Source organism: Salvelinus alpinus, chromosome 29 (genome assembly GCF_045679555.1).
Source record: "Salvelinus alpinus chromosome 29, SLU_Salpinus.1, whole genome shotgun sequence".
Taxonomy (NCBI): Eukaryota; Metazoa; Chordata; class Actinopteri; order Salmoniformes; family Salmonidae; genus Salvelinus; species Salvelinus alpinus.
Window position 1 is genome coordinate 21642633 of NC_092114.1, and position 18404 is coordinate 21661036.

The following is an 18404-nucleotide window of genomic DNA, read 5'->3' on the forward strand; positions in this document are numbered from 1 at the left end:
AGCGCATGCTCACAGTACACGTCCTGGTAATCCGTCTGGCCCTGCGGCCTTGTGAATGTTGACCTGTTTAAAGGTCTTACAACGGCTGTGAAGAGCGTGATCACACAGTCGCCCGGAACAGCTGGTGCTCTCATGCATATTTCAGTGTTATTTGCCTGTAGTTTAGCTTGTCTGGTAGGCTCGTGTCACTGGGCAGCTCTTGACTGTGCTTCCCTTTGTAGTCTATAATGGTTTGCAAGCCATGCCACATCCAACGAATGGAATAAGTGATTTGGTATTCAAGCACACACACAGAGGAGGAGGAGTGCAGTTAGTGCATGTGACAGAGCAGATATCTGGACATAGTTTCAGTTGAATCATTATAACAGTTCTGTGGTCAATTCAGGGGAGATAAAAACTAGCTACAATGTAATTTGCACCTCTAAGCCCAGAGGGCACAATATAAATGTTAATGTCAAAATGTGTTAATGCAGCCAGTGCGACATAATGACATAATGAAGGCCCCACACAGTTTGCTGACGAGTAATGGCGTCGTGGCTGCATCCTAAGCTGTTGAGTATTCAGACTGAATGTGAGAATGATGCTTAGGGAGTGGAGGGCGAGCAGGGGCTTGGTGGTAGAGTGTCTTAGTATTGCTAACAGGGAAAATGGGATCAAAACAGAGTTGGCCACTGTCTCTGCCAATGTTGCTCTTCTCCTGTGTTGCTCCCTCATCCCTCTATCTCAGTCTCTCTTTGTCTGGCGTTTTAAATCTCTGTCTCTCTTTATCTCGCTGTCTTGTCAGTCTTTCTCAACATCTGTCTCACACTCGTATTCTCTCTCCACCTACCCCCTACTTACATGTTATTTTTCTCTCTGATTACTATTTCTGTGAGTATACTACTACTTATCATCTATAACACCTGACAGGTAATCACACAACTGATCAGTGCAGACATCTTCTGATATAATGCATTCATTTATAATTATATCCACTTATATTCAGGTTGGGGAGAACAATAATGATGTAAACAGACCATTGTTTTCCTGTGCAGATGGTGCGAACACACGTATCCAACCAGGAAAACATTCATATAACTTCGGCAAACATTCGCTAGCTAGGGCTAGGCAGGGACCTCACCTGTGGTAGTTCTTGAAGTAGTTTACGCTCTGACGTTTGATGGATTCCTGCAGCAACTCTGACTTACTGCCGCAGAACTCCTCCCCCACTTGCATCAGCCTGTGTGTGTGTGTGTGTGTGTGTGTGTGTGTGTGTGTGTGTGTGTGTGTGTGTGTGTGTGTGTGTGTGTGTGTTACAGAGACACAGAAAGGATGGGGAGAGAAAGGAGGAACAATGCCAAATGAGATCGAAAGAACACAAATGCGAGGGGGAAAAAATATTTGCCAGTTGCTCCTGAATAGTTCAAGTTCTCTAATTAACCCCATAGAGTTACTTCACAGCCATGTGGCCCTGAGACTGATCCCTGAGGAACCCCTATTCTCTCTCCCCACTGACCTGTAAGGACACAGCCGACCCAGAAACCCGATTCCTTAATTGACAAGCTTGTAAAGAGCCTGATTACGACCCTGTTCTGTTGGCAGAACAAGCAGATTCATTGATGCCCACATAACTTCCTCTCCGCTTTGGTGGTTGTTCATTTAAAACAAGGGGTTTCACATGGACTGGGGGACAGAGGGAGAGCTTGAGGTTTCGGTCCCCTGTCGTTCAAACCAATTAGTGCTAATGAGGATGTGGTCGAGAAACATAATTACTAGAACGGGTATCCCCATTCAATTCCATTAATTATATTTCTATGCTAGGCGTCATTACCTGCTGATAACGTCCAAGACCACGATGAAGTCGTCATATTTGAAGTTAGACATGTCTGTACCAAGCAGATAGGCTTTCACTTTCAGCTGGACTTCCTGTAGGAAGAGAAGGGGAGGAAGATTTGACTATATTAAAGATTAGACTCATCTCCAGAGACTTTATTGTGGGTGAAGAGAATACTTGTTAGAGAAATGTGGGGGGGCGAGAGAGAGCGAGACGTGGGGGGGGCGAGAGAGAGCGAGACGTGGGGGGGGGCGAGAGAGAGCGAGATGTGGGGGGGGCGAGAGAGAGCGAGATGTGGGGGGGGAGAGCGAGAGAGTGATGTGGGGGAGAGCGAGAGAGAGCGAGATGTGGGGGGGGGGCGAGAGAGAGCGGGATGTGGGGGGGGGCGAGAGAGAGCGGGATGTGGGGGGGGGCGAGAGAGAGCGGGATGTGGGGGGGGGCGAGAGAGAGCGAGATGTGGGGGGGGCGAGAGAGAGCGGGATGTGGGGGGGCGAGAGAGAGCGGGATGTGGGGGGGGGCGAGAGAGAGCGGGATGTGGGGGGGGCGAGAGAGAGCGGGATGTGGGGGGGGGGCGAGAGAGAGCGGGTTGTGGGGGGGGCGAGAGAGAGCGGGATGTGGGGGGGGGGGCGAGAGAGAGCGGGATGTGGGGGGGGCGAGAGAGAGCGAGATGTGGGGGGGGGCGAGAGAGAGCGAGATGTGGGGGAGGCGAGAGAGAGCGAGATGTGGGGGGGGCGAGAGAGAGCGAGATGTGGGGGAGAGCGAGAGAGAGCGAGATGTGGGAGAGCGAGAGAGAGCGAGATGTGGGGGGGGGCGAGAGAGAGCGAGATGTGGGGGAGAGCGAGAGAGAGCGAGATGTGGGGGGGGCGAGAGAGAGCGGGATGTGGGGGGGGTGAGAGAGAGCGGGATGTGGGGGGGGGGGGGGGTGAGAGAGAGCGGGATGTGGGGGGGGTGAGAGAGAGCGAGATGTGGGAGGGGCGAGAGAGAGCGAGATGTGGGGGGGGTGAGAGAGCGAGATGTGGGAGGGGCGAGAGAGAGCGAGATGTGGGAGGGGCGAGAGAGAGCGAGATGTGGGGGGGGGGCGAGAGAGAGCGAGATGTGGGGGAGAGCGAGAGAGAGCGAGATGTGGGGGGGGCGAGAGAGAGCGGGATGTGGGGGGGGTGAGAGAGAGCGGGATGTGGGGGGGGTGAGAGAGAGCGGGATGTGGGGGGGGGGGCGAGAGAGCGGGATGTGGGGGGGGTGAGAAGAGAGCGAGATGTGGGAGGGGCGAGAGAGAGCGAGATGTGGGGGGGCGAGAGAGAGCGAGATGTGGGGGGGGGCGAGAGAGAGCGGGATGTGGGGGGGCGAGAGAGAGAGCGAGATGTGGGAGGGGCGAGAGAGAGCGAGATGTGGGAGAGCGAGAGAGAGCGAGATGTGGGGGGGGGGGGCGAGAGAGAGCGAGATGTGGGGGGGCGAGAGAGCAAGATGTGGGGGGGGCGAGAGAGAGCGAGAGAGAGTGAGATGTGGGGGGGCAAGAGAAAGCGAGAGAGTGAGATGTGGGGCGAGAGAGAGCGAGAGAGGAGAGGGAGCGAGAAAGGAGAGGGAGCGAGAGAGAGCGAGAGGGAGCGAGAGGGAGCGAGAGGGAGCGAGAGGGAGCGAGAGGGAGCGAGAGAACCAGAGGGAGCGAGAGAACCAGAGGGAGCGAGAGAACCAGAGGGAGCGAGAGAACCAGAGGGAGCGAGAGAACCAGAGGGAGCGAGAGAACCAGAGGGAGCGAGAGAACCAGAGCGAAGAAAGCTTGTGTTCTGACCTGCCAGATTCGAGTGAGTCCATGCTCCAGCTTCTTCTTTACATAGCTATGGTCCACAACCGCCTCCTCGGTGTCTGCAGCGCCCGCTTCATCTGGGGACACAAACCACACAGTGACTCATAAATACATCACACTGAAGTACCAGGCCTTATTCTATATCATCTGTTGTTGTTTTGTTAATAGGTGCTCATGATGTCAGTTGCTCATTCAGATGTATCTAGAACTGACTCTGGAAAAGATTGGACTGAATTAACAGATTGGGGCAAATGAAAATATGGTGTACTTGTAATTGGAGAGTTGAAACTAGAAAAGCAACAGACTGTTTCACCCCATCTTAATAGTACCAGTAATACCTTTGCTTTTCAACCTTTCTGTTTTGTTAGAGTAGCTTAAATATTGCAAATAGATTGTGGGTCCTATCAATATAATTGTCTGAATAATTGTCTGAATAATAATTATTTATTCTAATTGCCATTTATTTTTCAACTGCAATGTAATGTTTCACAAAAGTTCTGAACATTTCTATTCTCATTGCTTCTACAGATTGTAAATTAAAAGGGAACATTTTTACTGAGAGACTTATTATAATATTGATCAATTGACTATGACTTTTCAAAATCACCCACCAAATCAAAATGTATTGGTCACATACACATGGTTAGCAGATATTAATGCAAGTGTAGCGAAATGCTTGTTCTTCTAGTTCCGACCATGCAGTAATATCTAACAAGTAATCTAACAATTTCACAACTACCTTATACATACACAAGTGTAAAGGAATTAATTAGAATATGAGCGTTAGCCAAACGGCATAGGCAAGATGCCGTAGATGGTATAGAGTACAGTATATACATATGAGATGAGTAGTGTAGGGTATGTAAACATTATATAAAGTGTCATAGTTTAAAGTGGCATAGTTTAGTGACTAGTGATACATTTATTACATACATTTTTCATTATTAAAGTGGCTAGAGATTGAGTCAGTATGTTGGTAGCAGCCACTCAATGTTAGTGGTGGCTGTTTAACAGTCTGATGGCCTTGAGATAGAAGCTGTTTTTCAGTCTCTCGGTCCCAGATGATGCACCTGTACCTTGATCTTTTTGGCTTTCCTGTGACATCGGGTGTTGTAGGTGTCCTGGAGGGCAGGTAGTTTGCCCCCGGTGATGCGTTGTGCAGACCGCACTACCGTCTGGAGAGCCTTGCGGTTGAGGGTGCCGTACCAGGCAGTGATACAGCCCGACAGGATGCTCTCGATTGTGCATCTGTAAAAGTTTGTGAGTGTTTTGGGTGACAAGCCAAATTTCTTCAGCCTCCTGAGGTTGAAGAGGCGCTGCTGTGCCTTCTTCACCACGCTGTCTGTGTGGGTGGACCATTTCAGTTTGTCCGTGATGTGTACGCCGGGGAACTTAACTCTCCACCTTCTCCACTACTGTCCCATGGATGGGGGGGGGGGGGGCTCCTGCTGTTTCCTGAAGTCCACAATCATCTCCTTTGTTTTGTTGACGTTGAGTGAGAGGTTATTTTCCTGACACCACACTCCCAGAGCCCTCAACTCCTCCCTGAAGGCTGTCTCGTCGTTGTTGGTAATCAAGCCTACCACTGTGTTGTCTGCAAACTTGATGATGGAATTGGAAGCATGTATGGCCACGCAGTCATGGGTGAACAGGGAGTACAGGAGAGGGCTGAGAATGCACCCTTGTGGGGCCCCAGTGTTGAGGATCAGCGGGGTGGGGGTGTTGTTTCCTACCCTCACCACCTGGGGGCGGCCCGTCAGAAAGTCCAGAACCCAGTTGCACAGGGCGGGGTCGAGACCCAGGGTCTCAAGCTTGATGACGAGTTTGGAGGGTACTATGGTGTTAAATGCTGAGCTGTATTCAATGAACAGCATTCTTACATAGGTATTCCTCTTGTCCAGATGGGTTAGGGCAGTGTGCAGTGTGATTGCGATTGTGTCATCTGTGGACCTATTGGGGCGGTAAGCAAATTGGAGTGGGTCTAGGGTGTCAGGTAGGGTGGAGGTGATATGGTCCTTGACTAGTCTCTCAAAGCCCTTCATGATGACGGAGGTGAGTGCTACGGGGCGATAGTCATTTAGCTCAGTTACCTTAGCTTTCTTGGGAACTGGAACAATGGTGGCCCTCTTGAAGCATGTGGGAACAGCAGCCTGGGATAAGGATTGATTGAATATGTCCGTAAACACACCAGCCAGCTGGTCTGCGCATGCTCTGAGGACGCGGCTGGGGATGCCGTCTGGGCCTGCAGCCTTGCGAGGGTTAACACGATTAAATGCTTTACTCACGTTGGCTGCGGTGAAGGAGAGCCGGCAGGTTTTGGTAGCGGGCCGTGTCGTTGGCACTGTAATGTCCTCAAAGCGAGCGAAAAAGTGGTTTAGTTTGTCTGGGAGCAGGACATTGTGGTCCGCGATTTAGGGAGTCTTGTTTTCAGATTAGCCTTGTTAAAATCCCCAGCTACAATGAATGCAGCCTCAGGATGTGGTTTCTAGTTTACATAGAGTCCAATGAAGTTCGTTCAGGGACATCGATGTGTCTGCTTGGGGGGGATATATACGGCTGTGATTATAACCGAAGAGCATTCTCTTGGTAGATAATGCAGTCGACATTTGATTGTAAGGAGTTCTAGGTGAGGTGAGCAAAAGGACTTGAGTTCCTGTATGTTGTTATGATCACACCACGTCTCGTTAAACATAAGACATACCCCCCCGCCCTTCTTCTTACCAGAGAGATGTTTGTTTCTGTCGGCGCGATGCGTGAAGAAACCAGGTGGCTGTACCGACCCGTCTACCTTGTCTACCTCGTCTACCTTGTTGTCAAGAGACTGGACGTTGGCGAGTAGTAAACTCGGGAGCGGTGCGCGATGTGCCCGTCTACGGAGCCTGACCAGAAGGCCGCTTCTTCTGCGGCGCCGTTGTTTTAGGTCGCTGACTGGGATCTGATCAATTGTCCTGGGTGGTAGACCAAACAGAGGATCCGCTTCGGGAAAGTCGTATTCCTGGTCGTAATGTTGGTAAGTTGACGTTGCTCTTATATCCAATAGTTCCTCCCGGCTGTTTGTAATAAAACGTAAGATTTCCTGGGGTAACACCAGTGCTATTTGCAGGGTTAGCTCCAAGTAAATGTTGCAATTCTTCATACAATCCTGAACCTGAGACCAAAAACAAGCTACATATGGGCAGTACCAAAACAAGTGATCTAATGATTGTCTCTTCGCAGGAATGGGATGGTCCGAGACCAGCCACCCGGACAGCAGATGAAACTGAGGAGTATTGGATCTGATTTTAATAGCTAACATTTCAATGGTCATAATAAATAGATATGCCGATAGTGGAAAACCTTGTTTTACTCCGACAGTATAATACCTTGAGAAGTAGCCATTATTTACTATTTTACACCTGGGGTTAGTGTATTTAAGAGTAACATCTCCCACCACCATCCTCGTAGCAGTAACAGTGTCATCTTTCCTTCTCCACCCCATTATACTAACTGTAATTTACAACCCCCACGCCAACAGTAATGTTGGCAGCCGTCCACATTAGCCATCATGCTACTGATGAGCCCCATTTACATACCCTCCTCATTAGGCTCAGTGTTTCCTCTGTAGATGATGTGATGACAGGAACAGAACAGCGGGAAAGAGACATACGTTACAGCCATTGTCATGTCATTCAGACAGACACTAAAGAGGTCACAGCACTAAAGAGGTCTCTGCCAGCCAGCCAGCCTCGCCAGGCATTACATCAGAGAGAGAAGAAGAGCAGGAGAGAGGAGGAAAACTGGCTTAGACCTGAAGACTTCCTGTATATGAGCGTAGGGGAATGTTGCCTACCCTCTGCAGTCAATAACAAATAGCTGTAATTTATACGATTGAGAAGATTCCATTGAAGAAATACAATTCTTCTCGGTGAAACCCGGGCAAAGTTCTCTCCATTTCACCATTCCCTCCATATGAAATGACAGAGCCCAACAGTTCTGAGACAAGAAGCAACACATTGAGGAAACTCTGGATGAGAGAGCAGTCTCAGGTCTATCCTTCACACAGACGGAAAAGCAACACATTACTCGATTTTACACAACGTGTTGATGGTGACCTCCTGTTTGCATCCAAACAGTCCCAGGCTGTCGTCAGTCAACCCTGTATTAAATCAAATTTTATTTGACACATGCGCCGAATACAACTTTCACCTTACAGTGAATTGCTTACTTACAAGCCCTTAACCAAGCCCTTAACCAACAATTATCAAGGAACCTACCAGGTACAACACTAAATCCGTAAACACGGGCACCCTCTTAGATATCATCCTGACCAACTTGCCCTCTAAATACACCTCTGCTGTCTTCAACCAGGATCTCAGCGATCACTGCCTCATTGCCTGCGTGCGTAATGGGTCTGCGGTCAAACGACCACCCCTCATCACTGTCAAACGCTCCCTAAAACACTTCAGCGAGCAGGCCTTTCTAATCGACCGGGTATCCTGGATGGATATTGACCTCACCCCGTCAGTAGAGTATGCCTGGTTGCTCTTCAAAAGTGCTTTCCTCTCTATCTTAAATAAGCATGCCCCAATCAAAAAAATGTAGAACTAAGAACAGATATAGCCCTTGGTTCACCCAAGACTTGACTGCCCAAAAACATCCTTTGGCGTTCTGCATTAGCATCGAATAGCACCCACAATATGCAACTTTTCAGGGAAGTCAGGAACCAATATACTCAATCAGTCAGGAAAGCTAAGGCTAGCTTTTTCAAACAGAAATTTTCTTCCTGTGGCAACTAATTCCAAAATGTTCTGGGACACTGTAAAGTCCATGGAGAATAAGAGCACCTCCTCCCAGCAGCCCACTGCACTGAGGATAGGAAACACTGTCACCACCGATAAATCTACGATAATCGATCATTTCAATAAGCATTTTCTACGGCTGGCCATGCTTTCCACCTGGCTAACCCTATCCTGACCCCCACCCCTACACAGCTCTGCACCCCCTGCAGCAACTTGCCCAATTGATGTCTGCGTGTCTAATATGGTGTGTATTGATGTCTGCGTGTCTAATATGGTGTGTATTGATGTCTGCGTGTTTAATATGATGTGTATTGATGTCTGCGTGTTTAATATGATGTGTATTGATGTCTGCGTGTCTAATATGGTGTGTATTGATGTCTGCGTGTCTAATATGGTGTGTATTGATGTCTGCGTGTCTAATATGATGTGTATTGATGTCTGCGTGTCTAATATGGTGTGTATTGATGTCTGCGTGTCTAATATGGTGTGTATTGATGTCTGCGTGTTTAATATGATGTGTATTGATGTCTGCGTGTTTAATATGGTGTGTATTGATGTCTGTATGTTTAATATGGTGTGTATTGATGTCTGTATGTTTAATATGGTGTGTATTGATGTCTGCGTGTTTAATATGATGTGTATTGATGTCTGCGTGTTTAATATGGTGTGTATTGATGTCTGTGTGTTTAATATGGTGTGTATTGATGTCTGCGTGTCTAATATGGTGTGTATTGATGTCTGCGTGTCTAATATGATGTGTATTGATGTCTGCGTGTCTAATATGATGTGTATTGATGTCTGCGTGTCTAATATGGTGTGTATTGATGTCTGCGTGTTTAATATGATGTGTATTGATGTCTGCGTGTCTAATATGATGTGTATTGATGTCTGCGTGTCTAATATGATGTGTATTGATGTCTGCGTGTCTAATATGGTGTGTATTGATGTCTGCGTGTCTAATATGATGTGTATTGATGTCTGCGTGTCTAATATGGTGTGTATTGATGTCTGCGTGTTTAATATGATGTGTATTGATGTCTGCGTGTCTAATATGATGTGTATTGATGTCTGCGTGTTTAATATGATGTGTATTGATGTCTGCGTGTCTAATATGGTGTGTATTGATGTCTGCGTGTCTAATATGATGTGTATTGATGTCTGCGTGTCTAATATGATGTGTATTGATGTCTGCGTGTCTAATATGATGTGTATTGATGTCTGCGTGTCTAATATGGTGTGTATTGATGTCTGCGTGTCTAATATGATGTGTATTGATGTCTGCGTGTCTAATATGGTGTGTATTGATGTCTGCGTGTCTAATATGATGTGTATTGATGTCTGCGTGTCTAATATGGTGTGTATTGATGTCTGCGTGTCTAATATGATGTGTATTGATGTCTGCGTGTCTAATATGGTGTGTATTGATGTCTGCGTGTCTAATATGATGTGTATTGATGTCTGCGTGTCTAATATGGTGTGTATTGATGTCTGCGTGTCTAATATGATGTGTATTGATGTCTGCGTGTCTAATATGGTGTGTATTGATGTCTGCGTGTCTAATATGGTGTGTATTGATGTCTGCGTGTCTAATATGATGTGTATTGATGTCTGCGTGTCTAATATGATGTGTATTGATGTCTGCGTGTCTAATATGGTGTGTATTGATGTCTGCGTGTCTAATATGATGTGTATTGATGTCTGCGTGTCTAATATGATGTGTATTGATGTCTGTATGTTTAATATGGTGTGTATTGATGTGAGTGCACATTAAGCAGTGAAGGATGAAGGTAACCTGTTGTAGAAATCACTGGCTGGCTACAGTACATCTCAAGGGGAACCATAAAACATGGGGTATTTGGAGAATAAACATTGAATTCCACTGAAAGAAAGCGGTTGAGCTTGAGGTGACCTTTGTACTTCGTTGGAGGGGCCTGAGAGAGGTCATTCCTAAACCCTACAGCTCTGAAGGGCAATTTCGTCACAGAACCGCCGCAGTGGAAAAGCGCACCCAGACACACACACCATAACAGAAACAGACATCAATACACAGCATATCAGACACAGACATCAAATCAGACACAGCAAGCCGGGACAAATGAAGGAGAAAAAGACGTTGCCGGCATGAAATTAATATCAACCTGAGCCAAGGTAACTCTGAAGTGGCTAAACTACACTTGTCTTTCTTTGTACCAGCCACATAAGATGTGATCGCTCAACCACTACCATCCTCTGAGAGCACTTGCATTAACCTCAATCAAAAAGAGAAGAAAAACTCAAGATGTGACCTAGACGATGACCAGTGGTGGTTGGTGCCATTTAAGATGAGGGAGGACGATTATTTTGATTCAGCGTGGCCTTATATTTCTATGACTGCATATTGGATGACTGTCATTCATATTCTATTCACCCAGCTCAATGTAACATCAATAGGCTTAGGCTACTATATGATACTTGAATTTTCCCTGTACAAATCATGAGGTTCATGAGGTTGCTACAACCTAGCCTACGAATGAAAGTAGGTGCGCAGGTCGAGAGAATTTTGAGTAATCAAGGTGAGACAGTGAGTGACACATTCAATACCGTTTTGCACACTCTTGCCTGCATCTAGCTGATCTAGGGTGTAATCATTTGTCCAACAGTTGCAAACGAGTTTCTATTGGACACATTTAGGTATGTTTATCCCCATTTCGTTTAAGAAATGTTTTTCAATAGAATCGGCGGAATGAATACACCCCTGATCACACGCAAACACAGTTCACTTTCATAGCTGTCACAAAAATACCATGATCACTTCGCTCCTTGTATATATATTTCCTTCTCGCAAATATCTGCACTCTCCTCCTCTCACCTTTTCCCTTCGCTTGTGGACTTCAGTGCACAACACATCAGCTGTCTGTGACCAGGCAAAACAACCTTTACAAGCCAAACTTACATATCATGACCGCTAACCGCTACACACAGCCTACATTGTTGTCATGTCATAGTCAACATAGCTACTAGAATTAACACGTTAGTAAACCCACTACAATCATGCAGTACAGTGTACAGTCAGAAAGCAGTTACACCGGCTGGGCCCGTGGGCAATAAATTAATAAAACCAAAAGCTTACCTTGACTTGGAAAAGTTCCAGTGTTTGATAACCATAGCCAGCTAGCTAGCATAGCATCCCTCTCTGTTTGAGCCGGGTGTATGTATATATATATATATCTATATATATATATATATATATATATATATATATATATATATATATATATATATATATGATATATATTGATGCTCTCACCGAATATAGCTCTCGCTCTTCCTTCTCCTTGATTTTGGAAAAAATTAATTTGTTCAAAACTGTTCAACTATTGTCTTTCTCTCTTTGAATCAACTACTCACCACATTTTATGTACTGCAGTGCAATAATAATTACTGTGCGCGTCTATGGAAGCGGGTAACAATCATGAGCCTCCTAGGTTTTGTATTGAAGTCAATGTACCCAGAGGAGGACAGAAACTAGCTGAGACTGCTGTTGAGGCTACTGTAGACCATTGCAAAACAGTGTGTTTAAATCAATTATTTGGTGACGAATATGTTTAGTATAGTTTTATCTAAACATGTTACCTTTTTTAATGTTAAATATATATTTATTTTTTTACATGAAATTTACTGAGGAGGATGGTCCTCCCCTTCCTCCTCTGTGGAGCCTCCACTGATGAAGACAGCAGTTGGAAAGGCTCGGTCTATTGGAGTGACATTGAAATCTCTAGTTATAGAAAGTGGTAAATATTCAGGGTTGTGATACAGTTATGGAATATAATCCAGGGATTATGAAGCAGGGTATAAAAGGGGTTAGTTCTTACAGAAAAGGTGATAACTGCCAGTCTGTATAGACCATCCCAGAATAGAACATCTGGGTTGTGTTCATTCTGCCCAAACGGAAGAAAACAGACAAACAGGGAGGGACTTCATGGATTTGTCCAATAAGTGTGCTCTACTGAACAAAACCCTGAAGTTAATCTCACCTGAACAATGATAGAGAACAATATGACATCACAGAAAAAAATAAACAAGCTACTGGAGAACTCCGGTACTATAAACGGGTGCCCATTCGTGGCTAGTTTCACCTTGTGAGGGCTTTTGGCTCCACTTGACATTTTCCCACAAAACATTGTTATTTTTATCCGTCTTTGTGCAGACTGGAGCTTCATCCAGAGGACTTGGACTACTAGTGTTTTGACATGAACTGCTGTCAGAGTGTGAACAGAAGCTGACATCTGCACTGACCCATTCTAACTGGGAAATTTAAAAAAGGAAGAGAGACTTCATTTGAAAATAATTCATCTGAAACTCTCCTTTTAATCCCCTTGATATGTATTATATCAATAGTAATACTTTCATTATTTAAATCAAATACACAATATTAACTATATTGTAGACCTGTTTAATACGATATACCCCACGCATTCAACTAATATTTTGCAGTCACAACACTGAAGAGTGAGAGGCCTCCAATTTTCTAGGTGAACTGGATGTTTATATCATACCTACTCTCCACATATCCTATTGACTGATTGCTAATGGAAAACTGCGCAGCATCAACACTGACAGAAGTTCTGGAAGTGTTAAACTCAGAGGTGACAGTGAGTCAGAAAGCCAAATGACACAGAAGACTATACAGATACTATCTCCCAAGATCTAGTTAACTTTTTACACCCACACACGACCCACACCCACCCACGACCCACAAACACACACACACACACACACATTCCACCCACCCACCCGTTCAGGTCAACCAAAATAGTGTCCAAAACTCTGACAAAATTAGAGAAACATGGAGAAAGTAATTAGAACAGAGCCTAACAGAGCAGAAAATAACAGAAGCAGAGCAAAGCAGAAAAGAGAACAGAGCAGAACAGAGCCAGACAGACACAGGAAAGTTTCTTTGGACAGTGTTCATAATTCAGATGAGATGTTCGAGCTGTTCTTTAGATTTTACAGATATACTAATGACCATATTTATCTCAAATCAAAATGTATTGGTCACATACGAGTGTTTAGCAGATGTTATTGCAGGTGTAGCGTAATGCTTGTGTTTCTAGCGCCAACAGTGCAGCAATGTCAAACAAGTAATATCTAACAATTTCACAACAATACACACAAATCTAAGTAAAGGAATGGAATTAAGAATATATCAATATTTGGACGAGCAATGTCAGAGCGGCAGAGACTAAGATACAGTAAAATAGAATACAGTAAATACATATGAGATGAATGCTGCAAAATATGTAAACATTAAAGTCTATGTATATAGGGCAGCAGCCTCATGAGCTAGTGATGGCTGTTTAACAGTCTGATGGCCTTGAGATAGAAGCTGTTTTTCAGTCTCTCGGTCCCAGCTTTGACGCACCTGTACTGACCTCGCCTTCTGGATGATAGTGGGGTGAACAGGCAGTGGGTCGGGTGGTTGTTGTCCTGGAGGGCAGGTAGTTTGCCCCAGGTGATGCGTTGGGCAGATCGCACTGGAGAGCCCCCCTGGAGAGCCCTCTAAATTAGAATACTAACATTTGGTGGGTACTTATGTTTGTCCTATTTCAGACATGTACAAGTGTGTATTGATACGCATGTGTGAATTAGAAATGTGTTTCGGCATATCCCAACTCCCGAGACACACTTGGAGGGTGGGGTGTTGTCATATTGATTTGAATTTAGCTATTGTTATTATCATAAATCATTTCCAGCACTGGGTGATGAAAGTAGGCAATTCTCTAACTGATCATGAATACAGATAGACACAATCAGTGTAAAGAGCATGTGATGTCAGACATATGACAGCTCATCATAGCTACTCATTTAAAATAATGCATTTCCTGATTTGTAAGATGAATCTCATAATTTGTCACATCTTGGTTTGCCTGATTGGAATTGTCACTTTGACTTGCCCGACAGTGTTCTAAATCTATTACCACCCCCACCCCACCCCCCTTTTTTTAAATTATCAGTACATAATCCGCGTCCCCGGAGTTTGAATACCGGGCTATTACCGACCTTTCCTACTTTGACTCTAATGACAACTGCATGCTAGTTGCTAGGGATATACAATATGGGGCCTCCTGAGTGGCGCGGCAGTCTAAGGCACTGCATCGCAGTGCTAGAGGCGCAACTACAGATCCGGGTTCGATCCCGGTCTGTGTCGCAGCCGGCCGCGACCGGGAGACGGCGCACAATTGGCCCAGCGTTGTCCAGGTTAGGGGAGGGTTTGGCCCAGCGTTGTCCAGGTTAGGGGAGGGTTTGGCCCAGCGTTGTCCAGGTTAGGGGAGGGTTTGGCCCAGCGTTGTCCAGGTTAGGGGAGGGTTTGGCCGGCCAGGATGTCCTTATCCCATCGCGCTCTTGCGACTCCTGTGGCGGGCCGGGCGCATGCACGCTGACACACTGGTGCGGCTGGCTTCTGGGTTAAGCGAACAGTGTGGCTTGGCAGGGTCGTGTTTCTGGGGATGCACGGCTCTCGACCTTCGCCTCTCCCGAGTCCGTATCAGCGATGGGACAAGACTAACTACCAATTGGATATCATGAAATTGGGGAGAAAAATGGGTAAAACATTTTTTTAAGGAATATACCATATATAATTTGGATGTGGAGGTCCTGGGCTGGCGTGGTTACACGTGGTCTGCGGTTGTGAGGCCGGTTGGAAGTACTGCCAAATTCTCTAAAACGAAGTTAGAGGTGGCTTATGGTAGAGAAACAAACAATAAATTATCTGGCAACAGCTCTAGTGGACATTCCTGCAGTCTTGCAAGCCCCCTCAAAACTTGAGACATCTGGGGCATTGTGTTGTGTGACAAAACTGTGTATTTTAGAGTGGCCTTCTATTGTCCCCAGCAGAAGGTGTAATGATCATGCTGTTTAATCAGCTTTTTGATATGCCACACCTGTCAGGTAGATTATCTTGACAAAGGATAAATGCTCACTAACAGGGATGCAAACAAATGTGTGGACAAAATATGAGAGAAATAAGCTTTTTGTGCATATTAAACATTTCGGGGATCTTTTATTTCAGATCATGAAACATGGGACCAAAACTTTACATGTTGTGTTTCTATTTTAGTTCAGTATAATTCTATTTTTATTTTTTTACTGGACTGATGGCCTGCATCTGATGGTCAGGGGTGGGAGGGAGCAGCGGTGAGGTTGCCTCTCACCCGACTCACCGTCTCTCCCTCTGATGAGGGGGACAATCTTCCAGCTGATGGTGAAACTCAAGTCACACTGCATTATTTCTCCCTCATGCAACAATTCATGTTGTTAATCCAACGACCAGATAAAGTTAAGTTAAATATTCCTCGATATTAAAAAAAGATAAGCTTGCGTTGTTATTATTAGCGGCTTTGCTATAGTCATTCATTGCAGCTGCAGTGCATTTTATGGCTTATAAAAAGTGTTAACGGTCCCGTGTGGCTCAGTTGGTAGAGCATGGCGCTTGCAACGCCAGGGTTGTGGGTTCATTCCCCACGGTGGGACCAGGATGAATATGTATGAACTTTCCAATTTGTAAGTCGCTCTGGATAAGAGCGTCTGCTAAATGACTTAAATGTAAATGTTAACCAAAGTGTGGACAGTGCTGAATAACAACTTAAACATGAACTTACACATAAAAACCGCAGCTCTTTGTTGTATTCATTGAGTCCCTCTAGTAATGGTTTTACAAGTTCTGACATCTCACAGTATCAGCTTTTCTGTGCGTTCAAGGCTTCTTTTAAGTTCCTGTGATGTAAAACACCTGGCAGGCTAAGAATGACCTGTCCGTGCATCCTAACCATGTCACAGAGAGGTGAACAAATTGCACAGTTATTTCTCCTGACTGGACCAAGAACGACTGCATGAGTCACTGCCTGAGAGAAAGAATGGAAGGAAAGATAGAATAGGAAAGCCCAGGCCCACTGTGACATCACAGTAGGAAATAGAGGAAAGTGTTCTTTAACAAAGGAGTGAGAAGGGAGATTAGCCTCTTAATGGTACCATGCCCCCATCTTTTATCAAATCAAATTGTATTGGTCTCATACACCATGGTTAGCAGATGTTATTGCGAGTGTAAAGAAATGCTTGTGCTTCTAGTTCCCGACAGTGCAGCAATATCTAACATGTAATCTAACAATTCCACAACAACTACCTAATACAAACAAATCTAAGTAAAGAAATGGAATAAGAATATGTACATATAAATAGATGGATGAGCAATGACAGAGCAGCATAGGCAAGATGCAATATATGGTATAAAATACAGTATATACATATGAGATGAGTAATGCAAGATATGTAAACATTGATTAGTGACCAGCGATCCATTTATTAAAGAGATTCAATTGAAGCGATGAAATCTGTTTACAATGTAATGTAGCGTGCTCAGTGCATCTCCTCTCTGAGCCAGGCAGCAACAGTGCAGGCAGCAACAGTGCACATTACGCATAAAAGGTTCTAGGCCTTGCTTTGTACCACCCAGGTCAACTGCATATCCCTGGAAAGCTTACCTCATTGGTTACAAGACTGTCAAGGTGCCATAGTAGCCAATCCCATGTGTAACGGATGCCTACAGCGCGTAACCAGGCGACGTCATATTTTTGATGCGCAAAGATAGTCACTCAGTGTTCCATCCAACCTAAGGGTTAAGTTGACACCGCTCATGTTGCTATAGCTCAAACACTGACCAAATCAAACCTTACCTCGTAAGATGTTTGCTGTTTGGTGAAAACGTTATGTAAAATAAACATTTTGACTCTCTGGGCTGGTGATCAATAACGGTAGGTCACATGCAGACAAATAAGACATCCTTATGATGTGTGGAGTTCCGGCTTTCGGTGTCTATCAACGTATTCCGTGTTTATTTCGTTTGTGCTTCACAACGCTAACCGGAATGAAGGAAGCATCCATCTTGAAATGTGGTAGTAAGTCACACCAAAGATTTTAAGGCACCAATCAATAGCCAAGATATTTAGCTTTCCGCAGACACCCTGCTTTCGCAGATAAGGGCTACCGTTCTCATACCAGACTGAATTGAATAAAATAACAAAATTGGGTCCCACATTTACATTTAAGAGGGGAAAAATGGAAGGAAAGAAAGAATAGGAAAGCCCAGGCCCACTGTGACATCACAGTAGGAAATAGAGGAAAGTGTTCTTTAACAAAGGAGTGAAAAGGGAGATTAGCTCGTCTGACTGGCTTGGGGAGGAGATTAGAGAAGAGGGGAGGAGAGGTCAGTCTGCTAAAGAAAGAGGGAGCTGAACACGGACTGTTAATGCTACTAATGGGAACAAGGGAGGGAGGAAAGAGGAGCCTGAGGAGGAGGATGATATAAAAGGACAAAGACTTAAATGGTGCAATAGAGGATTTCTAGGTTACTTTGTATCAAGACTGGGTCTCAGTTTGACACCAGCAAAATGTGAATTGAACTAGTAATTGAACTCATTCTAATGTTCTTCAGAAAATACCAGAAAGCAGTTCAACTTGAACCAGGCAAGCCACAGACAGGAAAGATTCTGAGGAGTGAGGTGTGATGAAACAGCACCCAGAGGGCTTTCATTGTGTTAACAGATATTCTCCCCGACGACGAAAAAGAAGAATGCCTGAAAACAGCCGGCCAATGCCTCAAAAACTACATCACATAGCTCCAAAACATGGTTTCTCAAAGCAATAGAACAAGACAAGATTTTGACAAGGAGCCTTGAGAAACGTGGACGGTCTCCATTCAAATCCTAGCCGGCCAAACCGTTATCTAAACCCCAATGTGAAACTAAAGAATTTCCGTAATTTCCTCTTTTGACCTGGCAATCGCATTCTGCACCATCTTTGCGAGTGAAGATGATGTTGGAGTGTGAAATCACATCCAAGCTGGTCACAGGCCAGGGAAAGCAATTAACCTGCTGACAGGCCTGGCAAATGAAGGAGAGAGAAGCTGCCTTAACAAAGATGGAGGTAAGTAGCAGAGGCAATGGAAGGCAATGGAAGGCAATGGGAGGAGTAATTGTTA

The 18404-nt window shown here is 45.2% G+C and overlaps 1 protein-coding gene across 3 annotated transcripts in view; it reads right to left on the minus strand.

Moving 5' to 3' along the window:
• vps50 (VPS50 EARP/GARPII complex subunit) overlaps window positions 1–18404 on the minus strand; it is a 240066-nt gene that overhangs the window by 100176 nt on the left and 121486 nt on the right. For all 3 annotated transcript variants that reach the window (XM_071375172.1, XM_071375173.1, XM_071375171.1), the window contains 3 exons: window positions 3600–3691; window positions 1811–1905; window positions 1121–1219 (listed from right to left, as the gene is read on the minus strand). In XM_071375172.1, coding sequence (XP_071231273.1) covers window positions 1121–1219; window positions 1811–1905; window positions 3600–3691 — 286 coding nt within the window. The remainder of the gene's footprint in view (window positions 1–1120; window positions 1220–1810; window positions 1906–3599; window positions 3692–18404) is intronic.